This window comes from Phalangium opilio, unplaced genomic scaffold (assembly GCF_054372755.1).
Source record: "Phalangium opilio isolate 3A_F unplaced genomic scaffold, DU_Popi_V2 ptg000011l_1, whole genome shotgun sequence".
NCBI lineage: Eukaryota > Metazoa > Arthropoda > Arachnida > Opiliones > Phalangiidae > Phalangium > Phalangium opilio.
In genome coordinates this window covers 3,835,083-3,850,206 of record NW_028324147.1, presented here as the reverse complement: position 1 = coordinate 3,850,206, position 15,124 = coordinate 3,835,083, and the positions used below count along the sequence as shown (strand labels likewise).

The following is a 15,124-nucleotide window of genomic DNA, read 5'->3' as shown; positions in this document are numbered from 1 at the left end:
ATATAGTTAATTGGACTTATATGATATCCTAGCGGATGGAAGACCACTCTAGTGGAAATTTTCTCAACTCAATGGAAACATTCGATCACGTGGTAATTGCCGCACTTTTGGGGGGACGGCAAATTAGGGAACTCCCCCATTTGGGCTCGTCTGCTAGAAAAATGTGACGTCACATACGCAAATTTTTGAACACGCAAGGTATTTTTTACTTCCCCTCTTGGTTCGGTTGACGGTTGTGGCGTTATTTATTATTATTAGGAAAATATTTCAGGCCAGTATAAATTTTGCTTCACAACTTTGTGGTTATCAACGTAATATCTCTAGTAATTAATTTAAAAATAATGGCTTTCATCTCTAAAGTAACTAGGTAAGTAATACATTTAGTAAGCCTTGGTCAGTTAACCTAATTTCAACAGAAGTAAATCAAGTACTGGAAATATGTAAAATTAACGGGAATTTCCAAGGAAACAAATTAGGGAACCGTTAAAATAAAGAGAAATTGCATTTTAGATGTGGAATTCGGAAGCTGTGTTTGAAGAAAGATTGTTTGCGAGTTACAATCGCTACATTTTATAACTCTACCTCCAAAAATAGAGAAGCTACATTAACAAATGATGAGCTTCTATGTCTTGATCCCGTTCAATTAAAACTTTTGGAGGAAGAGTGTATAATTGTCAATGAAAATGATAAACCCCTTAGATCAGGGTCTAAAAAAGAATGCCATTTAATGGAAAACATAAATGCTGGTAAACTTTATTTAAAAAAATAAAGAAGTATAAAATACAAAATTGGTATCTGCTTCATAGGTCTTGTACACAGAGCTTTTAGCGTTTTCTTATTCAATATGAAAGGGGAATTATTGATTCAACAAAGATCAGATGCTAAGATTACTTTCCCGGGATATTTTACAAACACCTGCTGTAGTCACCCTTTATACAATGATAATGAAATGGAGGAAAAAAATGCAATAGGTGTTAAAAGAGCCGCTCAACGTAGATTAGAAATTGAACTTGGAGTTAATCCAAAAGAGGTTAAATTAAAATAATCTGAATAAATACATGGGAAATTTTAATAACATTAAGAATATTAAATTACGCAGCTTGGTATTGAAGACCTGACATATTTAACAAGAATTCAATACAAAGCACCTTCAAGTGGTCGCTGGGGAGAAAGTGAAATTGATTATATATTGGTAGCTCAAAAAGATATTCAGTTGAATCCCAATCCCAATGAAGTTAAAACTTGCCTATATGTAAATAAAAGTGATTTTACTTCCTTCTTGGGTAAGAAAATATTATACACCATCCCAGAAACAAAATTTATATAATTTGAAAATTTTTACTTCCTTATTAGAAAGTGTTAAAAATGATGGGCATAAATTTACCCCCTGGTTTCTTCTGATTGCCAATTCTTTCCTCCAAAGTTTATGGGGCAATTTACATAATTTACAAGCACTTACTGATCACAAAACAATTCATAGAATGTGAAATCAAAAGGAATAAATTATTGTATTTTATTCAACAAATAATATATCTTCAATCATAATTATATATATATCTTTCATCATTTGTAATAAAAAACGAATAAATTATTCAAGAAGAGTTTGAATATATATATAATTTCATTTATTTGTTTTAGGCCTATTAATAGGCCTTGGAATTTTTAGGCCTATTCACACCTGGTTTGCTGTGTAGTGTGGTTTCTAAATTGGTTAATAAATAGGCCTTGGAATTTTAGGCCTAATAGGTCAAAATTTGTTGTTTGGATGATTTTTATACATATGCATTTTGAAAGTTGTTAATTTTCATCTTTTGCCCAATAAATCCATGTAGTAGTAATAGAAAACGGAATTAAAATTCGCGCGTTTATTATCTTATCACAATCATGTTGGTTCAATTCAGTTCAGTAAACCTTATAGAGCTGAAAAACCCTCCATGTTCTTTACCCTCCTCACAGGCAGTTTTCGGGAAAAGTGGTTCAAGTTCAGTCATGCCTCGCGTTGTTACTTTTCATCTTCTGCCCAATGAATCCCTCTAGTAGTAGTAGAAAACGGAATTAAATTTCCCGCGTTTATTATCTTATCACAATCATGTTGGTTCAATTCAGTTCAATAAACCTTATAGAGCTGAAAAACCCTCCGTTTTCGTTACCCCCCTCACAGTCACAGGCAGTTTTCGGGAAAAGTGGTTCAAGTTCAGTCATGCCTCGCGTTGTAAAAATTTCTAAAGTACTTTTGTTAATTTTAGGAGTTACTTTTATAATTTCCTTTATTACTTTACCAATCACCTATACTTTAATTATATTTTCGAGTGTTTTGATATACTTCAGTTGGTTTTGGTATAAAAATAATTACGGAACTTTGGACATTAGAAGATTCCGTAAGCCTTTGCTTTTCGAAAAAATTCTAAGTCCTTACCGGAGTTACCGCGGAAACCCTGTCGCGGATCATGTAAATTCCAACATGGGAAATGTAGCTAGTTCTCCTTATAGTAACAAATCGAGCAACACCGCGGTTAGAGCACGAAAAATAGAATCCAGAAGTTTACTTTCTGGAAAACATGATAACAGTACACTTTCAATGGATGACTCTTTCCGAGGGCCCTCGAGTCAAAGAAAGTTCAAGAGTGTTCAAACTGCGGCTGGTCCTCTTCTATATCAAAGTAATTTTGACAATGATTCTTACACGGATCACAATTCTTCTCTTCTAAGAGATTCTACTCTCTTGATGAGAAAAACTTTTGACAATCGTAGTAATTACACGTAAGTCGTTAATTTGGTTATTAAAAAGCCATAATAGAGTAGTGGCACTCCATGTTAATTTCTCATAGAGCGTAACGTAGCTAAAGACAGGGAGGTGCCATTACTCTATAATTATAAAATGTTTTAATTATTATCTTGAATGCTTTAATAGTACAGGAAGGGGTTATCTTTTGGATTCAAATAGGAGCGCTGTAGCTGCGCGTAGACATTATCCTACTCATCAACCCAGTTACGGTTTTCTTGGCCAATTTCCAACCGTGCACTTAAACAACAAATCATCAACGCCAACGATAAACTTAAACAATAGTTTAAATCAGAGTCGTGTCACGGTTAAACTGGCTCCTCCCCAAGTTTTAACCCAAAGCCAAAGGTATTATTATTCTAATTAATTAATAAATTAATTAATTATAGTTAAGAATTCATTTGAGACTAATGTCTAAAACTTTTTAGGCTTAATTTATCAATGTCATTCTCGCCATCTAAAACATCACCTAAAAAGCAGCAAAACATAATGGAACCAAATCCCTTGGATTCCCAAACTGTTCTCGCTGCTTTGAAGGATACGAGAAAACGCGCTAGAAAGGAGAAAGACATCACTGCGGAAAGTGAAGCTAAAAGAAGGCGGCAAGAACCTGATTCCGATAGCAGCGACTCCAGCATTATTATTACTACTACAACATCGGCAACTCAAAAAAATCAGGATACAAATGGGGATATTTTGATGAAAACGCTTCAAGGGAAGAGACCAGCTACTCCCTTAAGTTTCTACAACACTCAAATCAATCAGAATTCGACTAAAAGATACAAAAATGACATTTTGACCGTGTCTTATAGCAGTTCTAAGAAATTCTTTAAAGAGGACGCGTTATTGATCTTGCCCAGTAACAGTAATAGAAAAAGGCAAGCGTCAAATTTTTCACCCGTTGAAGCGAATAAAATATCTAAAACCAAGGATGGGTAATGCAATTTAATTTATAATTCTCCGTTTTTTAATTAATTAAGTTAAATAATTTAATTTAATTAATTTAATGACGTTTTTAATTGTTTTTATTTTAGAGATGGGGATGTAACTGAAATTGACTTGACTGATAGTAGCGAGACGCGAGTTAATGAGGTGGAATTAAACAAGACTAATGATCATGTAATTAATTAATTATATTTCAAATTAAATACGCTAACGTTTTGTAGGAAATTACTAATTTATAGTTAAAATTAATTTTAAAGGAACCAGATGAAGTTGAAGATCCAAAGCAATGTGAAGAACGGCAAGTTGCATCTCCGACTCTGAAAGAGGGACAGAGTCATAAAAGAAACTTGGCTTGTTACGCTGAATTGGGAAAATCTGGAAATAATGTAATATAATTAATTTAATTTACATTTGAAAGTTGTAATTATGTATTTAATTAATTTTTGTTAAATTAATTTGTTTTTTAAATAATTTGCAGGTTTATAATATTCCCGAGTATATTCCAACTTTAAGTGATTGTGAGGAACATAAAAGGATAGAGGAAGATAGAGTTCGTAGACTTTTAGGAACACCATTGATGTCAAAAACCAAAACCATCCCTATGATATCCACGGAATCCAATATTTCCTCCTCCTCCACGTTTCAACCAATTATTTCATTGTCCGCTACAAGTCCTTTTAGTTCAACATCAAACTCAATAAAAGAAAGAAGTAGTTCAGGGTCTAATAATGATAAACCAGAATCAAGTCTGCCGCCAACCGCCACTGGATTTGTATTTGGAAAGCCATTAGTTGTTCCTACAACTTCCGTGGTAGAAAATGTGGCTGTTTCGTCAAATAGTAGTTTTATTTCTACGGGAGTTAATAATAACAAAAGCGAGGCGAGTTTATTGGCTAAAGATGAAGCCAGTAAAGCCTCTTTGTCAAAAGAAGTCGTTAATGTTACACAATCTCAGAAAGATTCAAATAGTTTATCGAAAACGGATAAGGGAAGCGCGGCGTTTTTGAACTGTTTTCAGGCAAATGTTGGCAAAGAAGTTGTTTCTACCACAGCATCTACAACATCCTTCACGGAAGCCTTCAAATTTTCATCTTCGAGTCCGAGTTTGACTACTGTGGCGGCGGCCACGCCTAAGCCTTTGTTTACGGCAGCATCTCAACCCAACTTAACTTTAAACTCCCCTCCAAAAACCACCTATCCTTTGGGTGGCGCGTCATTTGCCAAATCCGTTAATTCAACTACTACTGATACAATTCCGAGTCAAATTAACAATGATAAAGAGAAAAATTCCGATTCCGTCTCTCCCGGTGTATCAACTGGAATTGCTTCCGCTGCCATAACTACCTCTAATTCGACTGGTTTCAGTTCCGTCAATCCGGTTTTTTCATTTGGAACGCAAAATACTACGGAGAAACCCCAAGAAAAACCTGTGGAAAATTCAACCGCAACTTCTAACAGTGGATTATTCGCTTTTGCGTCAACAGTTTCTTCGACAAACCCATCAAACTCATTTCAAATTACAAATGTTACAACAACATCCAAATCATTGACAACAAATGAGGTTTCTAAACCTCAATTTTCACTAACAACGTCAACGTCCTCACCTTTTCAATTGACATCGAGTCAGCCCGCTAATACAAACATTGTTAACCCTTTGTTCGAGTTTTCTAATCCGCCTACTTCTCAACCAAACACAACTGCGAGTAGTTCTACCCCGAGTCCCTTCCAATTTTCGAGTGAAATTCCTCAAACAACGTCGTCAACATCCACTAGTTCGAGTTTATTTTCATTTGGGACTAAAAATAATGACGCGGCGCCTTTAACTACCACCACCACCTCTCAACCAAGTACTTTTCTCAGTACTACTCAAGATAACAACGCGTCAGTTAAAAACCCCGCATTTGGATCTGGAGGACCTTTGCCGTCTTACGCGGAAGCCACAAGTACTTTGGGACAAGCTACGGTTGCTCAAACTAGCGGTGGCATATTTGGCTCAACAGTAACTCCCAGTGTTTCATTTGGTACTCAACAAGCAACAACTGTACCATCGTCAAACAACACGCAATCGTTTGCAAATGGATTTGGTTCATCCTCTCAAACCAACGCTTTTGGGTCCAGTACTCAACTTAATTTTGGAAGTTCCTCGACTAATCCCAGCCCTAATTTATTTGGAGGAAGTGATGCTAATAAGAATGCCATTAGTAACTTTTCATTTGGTACCAATAATCAACAAAGCGCTTTTGGAAACCCAACATCTACAGCTAATAATGCTTTTGGAACTACACAGTCTTCGGTTAATGCATTTGGAAGTACCCAAGCTCAACAAACAAACACTTTTAGAAGTACACAGTCACTGGCAAATGCTTTCGGAAGTACTCAACCATCTACAACTGCTTTTGGTAGTACGCAACCTTCAACTGTTACTTTTGGAAGTGCCCAGCCATCAACTGGCGCCTTTGGAAGTAACCAGCCATCAACTGGCGCCTTTGGAAGTGCCCAGCCAACAGCTGGAGCGTTTGGAAGTGCGCAGCCCACAACAGGCACTTTTGGTAGTGCTCAGCCCACAACTGGCGCTTTTGGTAGTGCTCAGCCCACAACTGGCGCTTTTGGTAGTGCTCAGCCCACAACTGGAGCTTTTGGAAGCGCCCAGCCCACAACAGGCGCTTTTGGAAGTGCACAACCAACAACAGGAGCTTTTGGTAGTGCTCAGCCCACAACAGGCGCTTTTGGTAGTGCTCAGCCCACAACAGGCGCTTTTGGTAGTGCGCAGCCCACAACAGGCGCTTTTGGTATTGCCCAGCCCTCAACTGGAGGCTTTGGAAGTACTCAGCCGTCAACAGGTGCTTTTGGCAGTGCTCAACCAACGACAGGCGCTTTTGGAAGTGCACAACCAACGACAGGCGCTTTTGGAAATGCGCAACCAACGACAGGCGCTTTTGGAAATGCGCAACCAACGACAGGCGCTTTTGGAAGTGCGCAACCAACGACAGGCGCTTTTGGAAGTGCGCAACCAACGACAGGCGCTTTTGGAAGTGCGCAACCAACGACAGGCGCTTTCGGAAATGCGCAACCAACGACAGGCGCTTTTGGAAGTGCGCAACCAACATTAAGGGCTTTTGGAACCACTCAACCGTCAATGAATGCATTTGGAAGTTCCCAACCACTGTCTAATCCATTTGGAAGTTCCCAGCCCTCGGTAAACGCTTTTGGAAGCACCCAACCTTCATCAACTACTTTTGGTAGTACTTTACAAACAACAACAAGTTTTGGCGGTACCCAACCAACCGCGAGTGCTTTTGGAAGCACTCAGCCTTCAGCTACTACATTCGGAAGTGCTCAACCAACAGCCAATGCGTTTAAATTCAACTTAACTTCAAAAAATTTCAACTTCGGTCAGTAAAAGTTAACAAAAAGGTAAATAATAACGTATAACGGTTTATCAAAAGGTTGGTTTTCCTCTTTTCAGGAAGTACACCGGCTCCCGAACAACCCTCATTTGGGTCAGCCCAACCATTGTCTCAACCTTACGTTTTTGGCGGAGGTATATCCTATAATATTTGCCATATATTTACTTAGCAAAATGGCAAATATAATACAAATCTTTTTCAGGCCAACCGACTCTTCCTGCAGCAGATCCTAACGCACCTCCCGGCTCTCAACTTTTTTCCATAGGTTCGGGAGTTAGGGATAAAAGAGTAGCGACTGCTCGTAGAAGACCTAGAAAATAAAAAAAAAATAAATGTTAATTTTTTTTTAATTTAATTTAAAATTATTCCAAACGAAATTTAATTTCTCCCCTGACCCATCTTTCAAAATCTCAGGGTAAAAAAAAAAATAAGGTTTGTAGATGAATTCTAATTAGCCTTATTCCTGATCAACGCCACCTACCCATAGCGGCGACTTTGAGAACTACTGTAATTGGCAAGCCAACCAGATGTCGCTAAAATCTGGTGACGTCATTTTTGGTAAGACCCCCGAGAGTGCCCGTCAGTGACGTCACCAGATTTTAGCGACATCTGATTGGCTTGCATATTACAGTAGTTCTCAAAGTCGCCGCTACGGGTAGGTGGCGCTGATCAGGAATAAGGCTAATTGAAATAAGAGGAGCTAAAATAATTGGCTCAACTTTAGGTAATTAATTACGTTACTCTTAAGAGCATTTTAAATTAATCTACATAAAAAAAATTTTTATATTTTTATAAAAATTATGACGAAGAAACATGTTGGAAACAAGACGTTAAATAATTTATAGTATGAAACTTAATTAATTAATATGACTGCCCTTATCACCCCCCCCCCCCAGTAAACGCAGATTCGTTTTTTGACGTCATTTTAAATCATTTTTTCATCATTTTTTACCTTTTTTTTTTTTTTTTTTTTTTGGCGACTTACTAATGTTGTAGAGTAGTTTTCATCATTTTTAAATATAGCTTGCTCGAGATAATGACTGCTTTTATACTTATTAGGAAATTTTTTCAAATCGGTTATTAACTTATTATAATAGTAACCGTATATTTATTTATTAAAATAAAAATTAATTAATTATACTTAGGTAAACTTTTATGTTTAACATAAAAGAAGAAGAAAAACTTGTCAATTTTTAACTCTAGCAAGCTCATATTTGGGAAACCCAAAAAAATATTATTATTAAGTGATGATGATATTATAATTGAAAAGTCGAATTCATATTAAAAAAAATGTGTTGTAGCAAATGTGAAGTTTTATATCCTTTCCTTAGGCCTAAATTTATATGATTTGTCTGTCGTTAGGCCTAAAATTATAGGATTTTTCTTAGGGCTTAAATTATAGTTTTTCTGTCACTAGGCCTAAAATTATAGAATTTGTCTGTGGTTAGGCCTAAAATTATAGAATTTTTCTGTCATTAGGCCTAAAATTATAGAATTTTTCTGTCATTAGGGCTAAAATTATAATAGAGTTTTTCTGTCATTAGGCCTAAAATTATAGAACTTTTCTGTCATTAGGCCTAAAATTATAAAATTTTTCTGTCATTAGGCCTAAATTTATAGAATTTGTATCTCATTAGGCCTAAATTATATAATTCGTCTGTCGTTAGGCGTTAAGTTGCGTAAATTTTCTGTTGTTTCTTCAAATTTCGTGTGAATTTAAAATTGGCGCCAAGAAGATGGAACTACAACTGAATAAATTACGTCATTTATACACGATTTGATTGGTTGAAATGTTTTGGCGTCATTCTTCCATTGTTTGATCTCCGTTTTTCCGATTTTTGTATATTTCAAAATGGCGGTGGTCGTTGGAAATGCGGTTCCTGAGTCTCAGCCTAATGCTGCGAATAATGTTAAACTTAGGTATGGAAAAGTCATTCTTTTATTGGAAAATTGTATTTTACCACCCGAGAAACTATCCCCAACACCTTCTTTGATTGATGGACTTGATACGGAGTCCGAAATTGATCTCCGCATTCTTGGTTGCGAACTCATTCAAACATCGGGGATCCTCCTAAAATTGCCTCAGGTAAGCCTTGGCACCGCCATATTTTAATTATTTTCATTTTGAGAATTTCGTAATACTTAGCGGTTTGTTTAATAAAAGCATTAGTTTAATCGCGAATTTGATTTCATTATGGCATAATTTTACCTAAATAAATTAGTATGTAGTCAAAATTACGTTTAAAGGGCGCAACTATAGCGCTTTGTAGGCCAATGGCTTCAATAGGGAGCCGGCAAAGGGGTGAAATCTACCCATATTTCACGTAGGAGATAATTTAGCCAATCGGAATCGGGGCCTTACCCCACTCTGTTTCTCTTTCTAAAAGTTATCCACCATTTTGAGGGAAAGGGGTGAACCATTCTTAAGGCACATCCCTCTGACCTATCCTTATAGAGACCATTCAATAGGGACTTGGCAGTACTATGTCATGTAATGTCTAGCTTAGGCTACTGCTAAAAAACATACTATGTAGAGGGGCTTAAATACCTTTTATTCTGAGAAAAAAAAAATAGCATAATGGCACTGGGGGTGGAGCTAAGCTTGAATTGCCAACTCCCTATTGGGTGAATAGGTTAGCCCCTCCCAAATTTCATCCCGGATTCTGGCAGCCATATTGTTGGTTTTCAGGTTTCCTCCCATTCAACCCCTCAATATGGTCGTGTCAATTCTGTAAAAAAAAATTTAGCATAATGGCGCTGGGGGTGGAGCTAAGCTTGAATTGCTAACTCCCTATTGGGTGAATAGGTTAGCCCCTCCCAAGTTTTATCCCTGATTCTGGCAGCCATATTGTTGGTTTTCAGGTTTCCTCCACATTCAACCCCTCAATATGGTTGTGTCAATTACCTCACAAATCATAGCTCCTCCCCAACTGAAAGCTCTCTATAGTGGTGTATTGAGACCCTCATAATAGTTACATATAATGTAGGTTGCAATGGCCACTGGACAAGTTTTATTCCAACGTTTCTTCTATTCAAAATCATTTGTGAGACATGCAATGGAGGTTAGCAATCATTTCTTAATAAAGATACTTACTTTATAAAGGTTCTGTTTAATGACCAATAAATCCCCTTACCTTATAACACTTGCAGATAGTGGCTATGGCTTGCGTAACTTTAGCTTCAAAAATTGAAGAGTCCCCTCGTAGAATTCGTGATGTAATGAACGTTTTCCATCACATCAAACAAGTTAGAGCTGGAAAGTAAGTCTCTAATTTTCTCTTTCTTTTATTCTCATCCTTTTAAATGGGGCTTCAAAATAGTTGTTTGTTTGTTTGCCTAGTAGTTTTAAGGGTGTTTGTTTTTACTTATAAACTATTATATCAACAAAAGTTGAATCTCTGGTATGGTAGGTGTGTTGAATTTAAGGTGCGATAAATATCAAGATTTGTCATTCTTTCAAGGTAAAGAGATTAATGTTTAAAATATAGCCAAACTATTCCAGGATGTATGTTTTTTCATTTTGTAACCTACATTGAGAGAACTTTTTACCGAATGATAATGAAGGTTACTCAACTTACTTACTCTTATAAAACGGCTTTAGCTACGAGTGAACATATTTTTTGTAGCCGATTTCCTAAAGAAAAGGCGAAAAAAATTAATAAGAAGTCCATTCACTTCACCCTTTGCGCGCGCGTTTTACGAAGAGTTTTTTTGACGTTTGATTTTGTTTCCATGTGACCTTTAGCTTGCCCAACATCAGACTTCAGTCGTAAGAGCAGCCCTGTGGAGCTCAGGCTAAAATTCCCGCCTTTTCCAGTCTGCCTGGGGCTGCCAACTTGAACTCTCAATTATTCTCGAGAGCGTCATTCTCATTTCTGCGTTTTATTACAAGTACCTAAAAAAAATATGGTTTGTATGGTCACTGGTTATCTATCATTAAGGTCTTAACTCCCCAAGTTCATAGTGTTTTCTCACTTAATTTGTATTGTTTTAAGCTAATGGAAACCCCTTTTGTTTCGATTGCTTTGATTTATCGCAATTTCAAGCTTCTTTCTTCAATTGTTTAAGGTTTTTTTTTTAGTAAATTATTATTTTTGGTTCATATAAAATAACTAAGTTTAACAGGGGTGTGCGAGTACTCGTTAAGTTCGAGTACTCGGTTCGAGTATCGAGCCGAGTACTCGACTCGATACTCGATAACAACACATTGAGATACTCGAGACAGATTCGAGTAGCTTTTTAACATTTTAAATACTCCTGACAAATACTCGAGTCCGAGGCTTACAACTATAGCAGACGATGAGTTCATGATCATTTATTTTGAAAATCACCTGTTCAATGTTTAATTGATCACTAACAATCTTTTTGAACTAGTTAGATGTTAGATAATTGAACATCTTCGTTCGTTATTTTCAAGAAATTTACAAGTCAATATTTGAGACTCGATAATTAGTACTCGAAAGAACCAAAATTTGACCTATCTAAATAGTCGATACTCGAAAGTATTTTTGAGACTCAGCTCGATACTCGATAAGAAATTAGTTTCGATACTCGGACTCGTACTCGGCTCGAAACCGAAAAAAACGGGACTCGCACACCACTGAAGTTTAAGCGTAATTATTGTTGGGTTGATGATAAAAATTGAGTCATATTGAGTTGAGGGAGATGACTTTTTTGGGTCATCGTGAAAAGTTCACAAAGTAGACTTATTGATATTATCGAACCTTATTTTAAACCACTACCAATACCAAAAATGATCACTGAAATCAAAATTTATTTAAAAACCGCGTGTATTTCATTTCATTATGAAGTAAGTATCGTTCGTACTTGTTCCTAAACTACAAAGATATTTTTTTATCTTGGATTTACGCAGTGACAGTCTAATCGCGATTTATTTTTAATTTTTAGAACAATACAACCTCTTATTCTGGACCAGAATTATATAAACACGAAAAACCAAGTGATTAAAGCCGAAAGAAGAGTCTTGAAAGAATTGGGTTTTTGCGTTCACGTTAAGCATCCTCATAAGGTGATTATAAGACGTTTCCCTTTGTTTCCTTTTAATTCAATTGAGTTTTTTTCTAGCGGTTCTTCGTATTATCTTTTCCCTTTCTGCCCCAACCAAAAAATTTAACAAACAGATTTAAACTTTTTACCTTGTAATTTTGTTCCAGATTATAGTTACGCTCCTTCAGGTGTTGGAGTGCGAAAAAAACCAAAAACTCATCCAAACTGCTTGGTACGTTACGTTTTGATTCTTTTTTATCTTAGTTACGTCAAGAAGGGATAGAGGTTTCTTTTTATCCCTTCTTGGGTACGTTAACTTAGCTTTAATATATCTGCGAAAAACATATTGGGGGGGCGGGAAATATTTATTGTGGCTCTAAAAGTAACTTAATTAATTATTGTTTAGGAAAAAATAAAAAAATTATTATTATAAGTTAGAGTTTAGTTTAAAATTATTGTTGTAAAGAGATTAATGTATTTATTTTTGGATTTCCCACCTAACAGAGCTTAGGTGAAGAGCAAATTTGGGTAAGTATATGGGAAAAACGTCTAGAAAAAAACCAATCTCTTGGTAAAAAACCAAAATTCAAAACTCCGTCTACCTGGAGAGATCCGTTTACCGTTTACCAGTGAGAAGAGATTTCCTACTATGGATGGCGATCTTCTGAAATTCAGAATTTCAGTGTATTTATATAAAATATCCGCTTAAGTTCGTAAAAAGAAAAGAAAAAAAAATATTCCCTCGTGTAGTTTTCTTTTATTCCTTTATTTTTGTCCTAATCTCTTATGTGGACCAGTTTATTTGAAAAAAAATCTAGGTGAGCATATTTATAGTGGTTAGTATAATTACAAGGATAATTAACTTCGATTAGAAATTGGTAATGGCATTTTTTTACAGAGAAAATCCTTGTCTCGAGTAACGTTGTTGTTGTTGACTTTCCCACAAACAAACAACAACTTGATTTCATTGTTGATTTCTTCCATCTTAAAGTTCCAAAAAACGAACCACGACACATTTGAGACTCATATCCCTCATATTAATGTGGTTTGATCAAAAATGTTTTTGATTTGTTTGAAACCTTTTTTTTTTTTTTTTTTTTTTTTCATTATAATTAGCCTTATTCCTGATCAGCGCCACCTACCCGTAGCGGCGACTTTAAGAACTACTGTAATCGGAAAGCCAATCAGATGTCGTTAAAATCTAGTGACGTCACTGACGGGCACTCTCGGGGTCTTACCAAAAATGACGTCACCAGATTTTAGCGAAATCTGGTTGGCTTGTCGATTACAGTAGTTCTCAAAGTCACCGCTATGGGTAGGTGGCGCTGATTAGGAATAAGGCTAATCATACGTAGAAATTGACTGTAGTTTTGTTTTTGGGAAGGGACTTCTCTCGTGATCGTGAATGTCAAGGTTTTCTTTGAAGGGGGAAGAAAAGTCTTTTTTGAGCTACAGTAAATAATTTCTCCCCCAAAAATGGATGATCGGAAATTAAAACACTTAGAAGGCCTTTTGTTCCTCCCTAACCGCGTAAAATTTTTTATTGAAATATTTTACAGGAATTATATGAATGACAGTTTAAGAAGCGACGTGTTTCTTAGGCATCATCCTGAAGCTATCGCGTGCGCGTGTATTTATTTGAGCGCTAGACTGTTAAGGGTATGAACCTGACCCTTTAGATTCTTACGGTAAACTGATTGCATTGATCTTTCCAGATTGCTCTTCCAAAACAACCTAGTTGGTTTCTCGTATTTGGCGTCAATGAAGAAGAAATTAACGAAATATGTTTGACCATTCTGAAACTTTATGCCAGAAAAAAGCCCGATGCTGAGAAATTAGAGAAGGAAGTTGAAGAGTTGAAGAAAGTTCATTCGGAAGCCAAGTTGAAAGCGAAAGGCCTCTTAGGAAACGCACTCTCTTCCAATAATACTGGATTTTCACCCAGTTCTCAACCAACTTCGCCTAAAAAATCGCCTAACATTGATTCTAAGAAAGAGAATGGTTCTAACGCTAATTCTCCGAGGTACGTTACATTCAAGATGGCGACCAACCCCACAGTTTATGAACAATTCGAAATAATTCTTTTTTTTTTTCAGGAGAGAGAAGGATCAAAACCATACAAATTCGCACAAGAGAAAAAGTCATTCTAACAGAGCTAGTCCAATGGCTCATAAACGATCTGGCTCATCTTCCGAAGGTGCTAGAGATAGTCGAAGTCCGTCTCCTAAGAAAAAGAAAACTCCACCAAGAGGATATAAGGATCCACTTAAGTCGAGGTAAAAATCTCGGCCTCTGCTCTTCTTTTAGTACCGACTAATTTATCCTAACCCTTTTCTTTTAGATCATACGATGGTGGAGATAGAAAAGAATCTAAACGTCATCGCACATCATCTCATAAACGTAAAAGAAGTCGTTCGCGCGTTCGAAATGAAAGGTCCAGTCGTTCACCTCATAGACATTCTAGTTCTAGTAGAAAATACTATAAGGACCGTGAACGCAGTAGAAGATGATGGTAGAAACGTAAGAACACTACTTTAAAATGTGAAGTGTACAGTAGTTTGTAAAAAAAAAAAAAAAAAAGAAACATGGTTTTCATCTTATTTTTTGACCTATGTGCCTTTTCGAAGCCAAAGTTGGGCCATTTTTGTATAATTATTGTGGTAAAAATCTGGTCTGATGATTTTAAAAGATTAAAAAACAATTGAATTTCTTATGATATGACAAAATAATCTGGTTTTTGTCATTTTTAAAGCCGAGGCTTATATTTTAGGCAATGATAAAATAATCGGTTTTTTTTTTGTCATTTTTAAAGCCGAGGCTTATATTTTAGGCAATGATAAAATAATCGGCTTTTGTCATTTTTAAAGCCGAGGCTTATATTTTAGGCAATGATAAAATAATCACTGCGTTTTTGTCATTTTTAAAGCCGAGGCTTATATTTTAGGCTTAGCATCGTTGTTTATTGTAGATTTGAAATTCGCGG

The 15,124-nt window shown here is 36.1% G+C and overlaps 3 protein-coding genes across 4 annotated transcripts; all 3 read left to right on the top strand.

Annotated features, from left to right (window-relative positions):
* The first annotated feature begins 136 nt into the window (after positions 1 to 136).
* Idi (Isopentenyl-diphosphate delta isomerase) lies at positions 137 to 1,601 on the top strand. Of its 2 annotated transcripts, XM_089858173.1 has the most exons (6): positions 137 to 198; positions 296 to 367; positions 511 to 746; positions 807 to 1,030; positions 1,100 to 1,283; positions 1,354 to 1,601. In XM_089858173.1, exons 2-6 carry the CDS (start codon positions 342 to 344, stop codon positions 1,485 to 1,487), a joined length of 804 nt encoding a protein of 267 aa, XP_089714299.1. In that variant the 5' UTR covers positions 137 to 198; positions 296 to 341; the 3' UTR covers positions 1,488 to 1,601. The 2 variants fall into 2 exon arrangements, with proteins under 2 accessions (XP_089714299.1, XP_089714297.1); XM_089858171.1 differs by lacking the exon at positions 137 to 198 and having other exon boundaries at positions 205 to 367.
* Positions 1,602 to 2,074: 473 nt separating this feature from the next.
* LOC149709915 (uncharacterized) lies at positions 2,075 to 8,439 on the top strand. The gene is made up of 8 exons (XM_089858165.1): positions 2,075 to 2,760; positions 2,912 to 3,130; positions 3,211 to 3,717; positions 3,817 to 3,901; positions 3,985 to 4,113; positions 4,206 to 7,119; positions 7,194 to 7,268; positions 7,337 to 8,439. The coding sequence occupies exons 1-8, from the start codon at positions 2,090 to 2,092 to the stop codon at positions 7,453 to 7,455; spliced, it is 4,719 nt and encodes a 1,572-aa protein (XP_089714291.1). The 5' UTR covers positions 2,075 to 2,089; the 3' UTR covers positions 7,456 to 8,439.
* A 529-nt stretch (positions 8,440 to 8,968) lies between these two features.
* Positions 8,969 to 14,870, top strand: LOC149709914 (cyclin-L1). Its single transcript, XM_089858163.1, has 9 exons — positions 8,969 to 9,220; positions 10,122 to 10,196; positions 10,285 to 10,394; positions 12,043 to 12,163; positions 12,309 to 12,373; positions 13,701 to 13,800; positions 13,857 to 14,164; positions 14,238 to 14,417; positions 14,483 to 14,870. The coding sequence occupies exons 1-9, from the start codon at positions 8,987 to 8,989 to the stop codon at positions 14,649 to 14,651; spliced, it is 1,362 nt and encodes a 453-aa protein (XP_089714289.1). The 5' UTR covers positions 8,969 to 8,986; the 3' UTR covers positions 14,652 to 14,870.
* Positions 14,871 to 15,124: the final 254 nt, after the last annotated feature.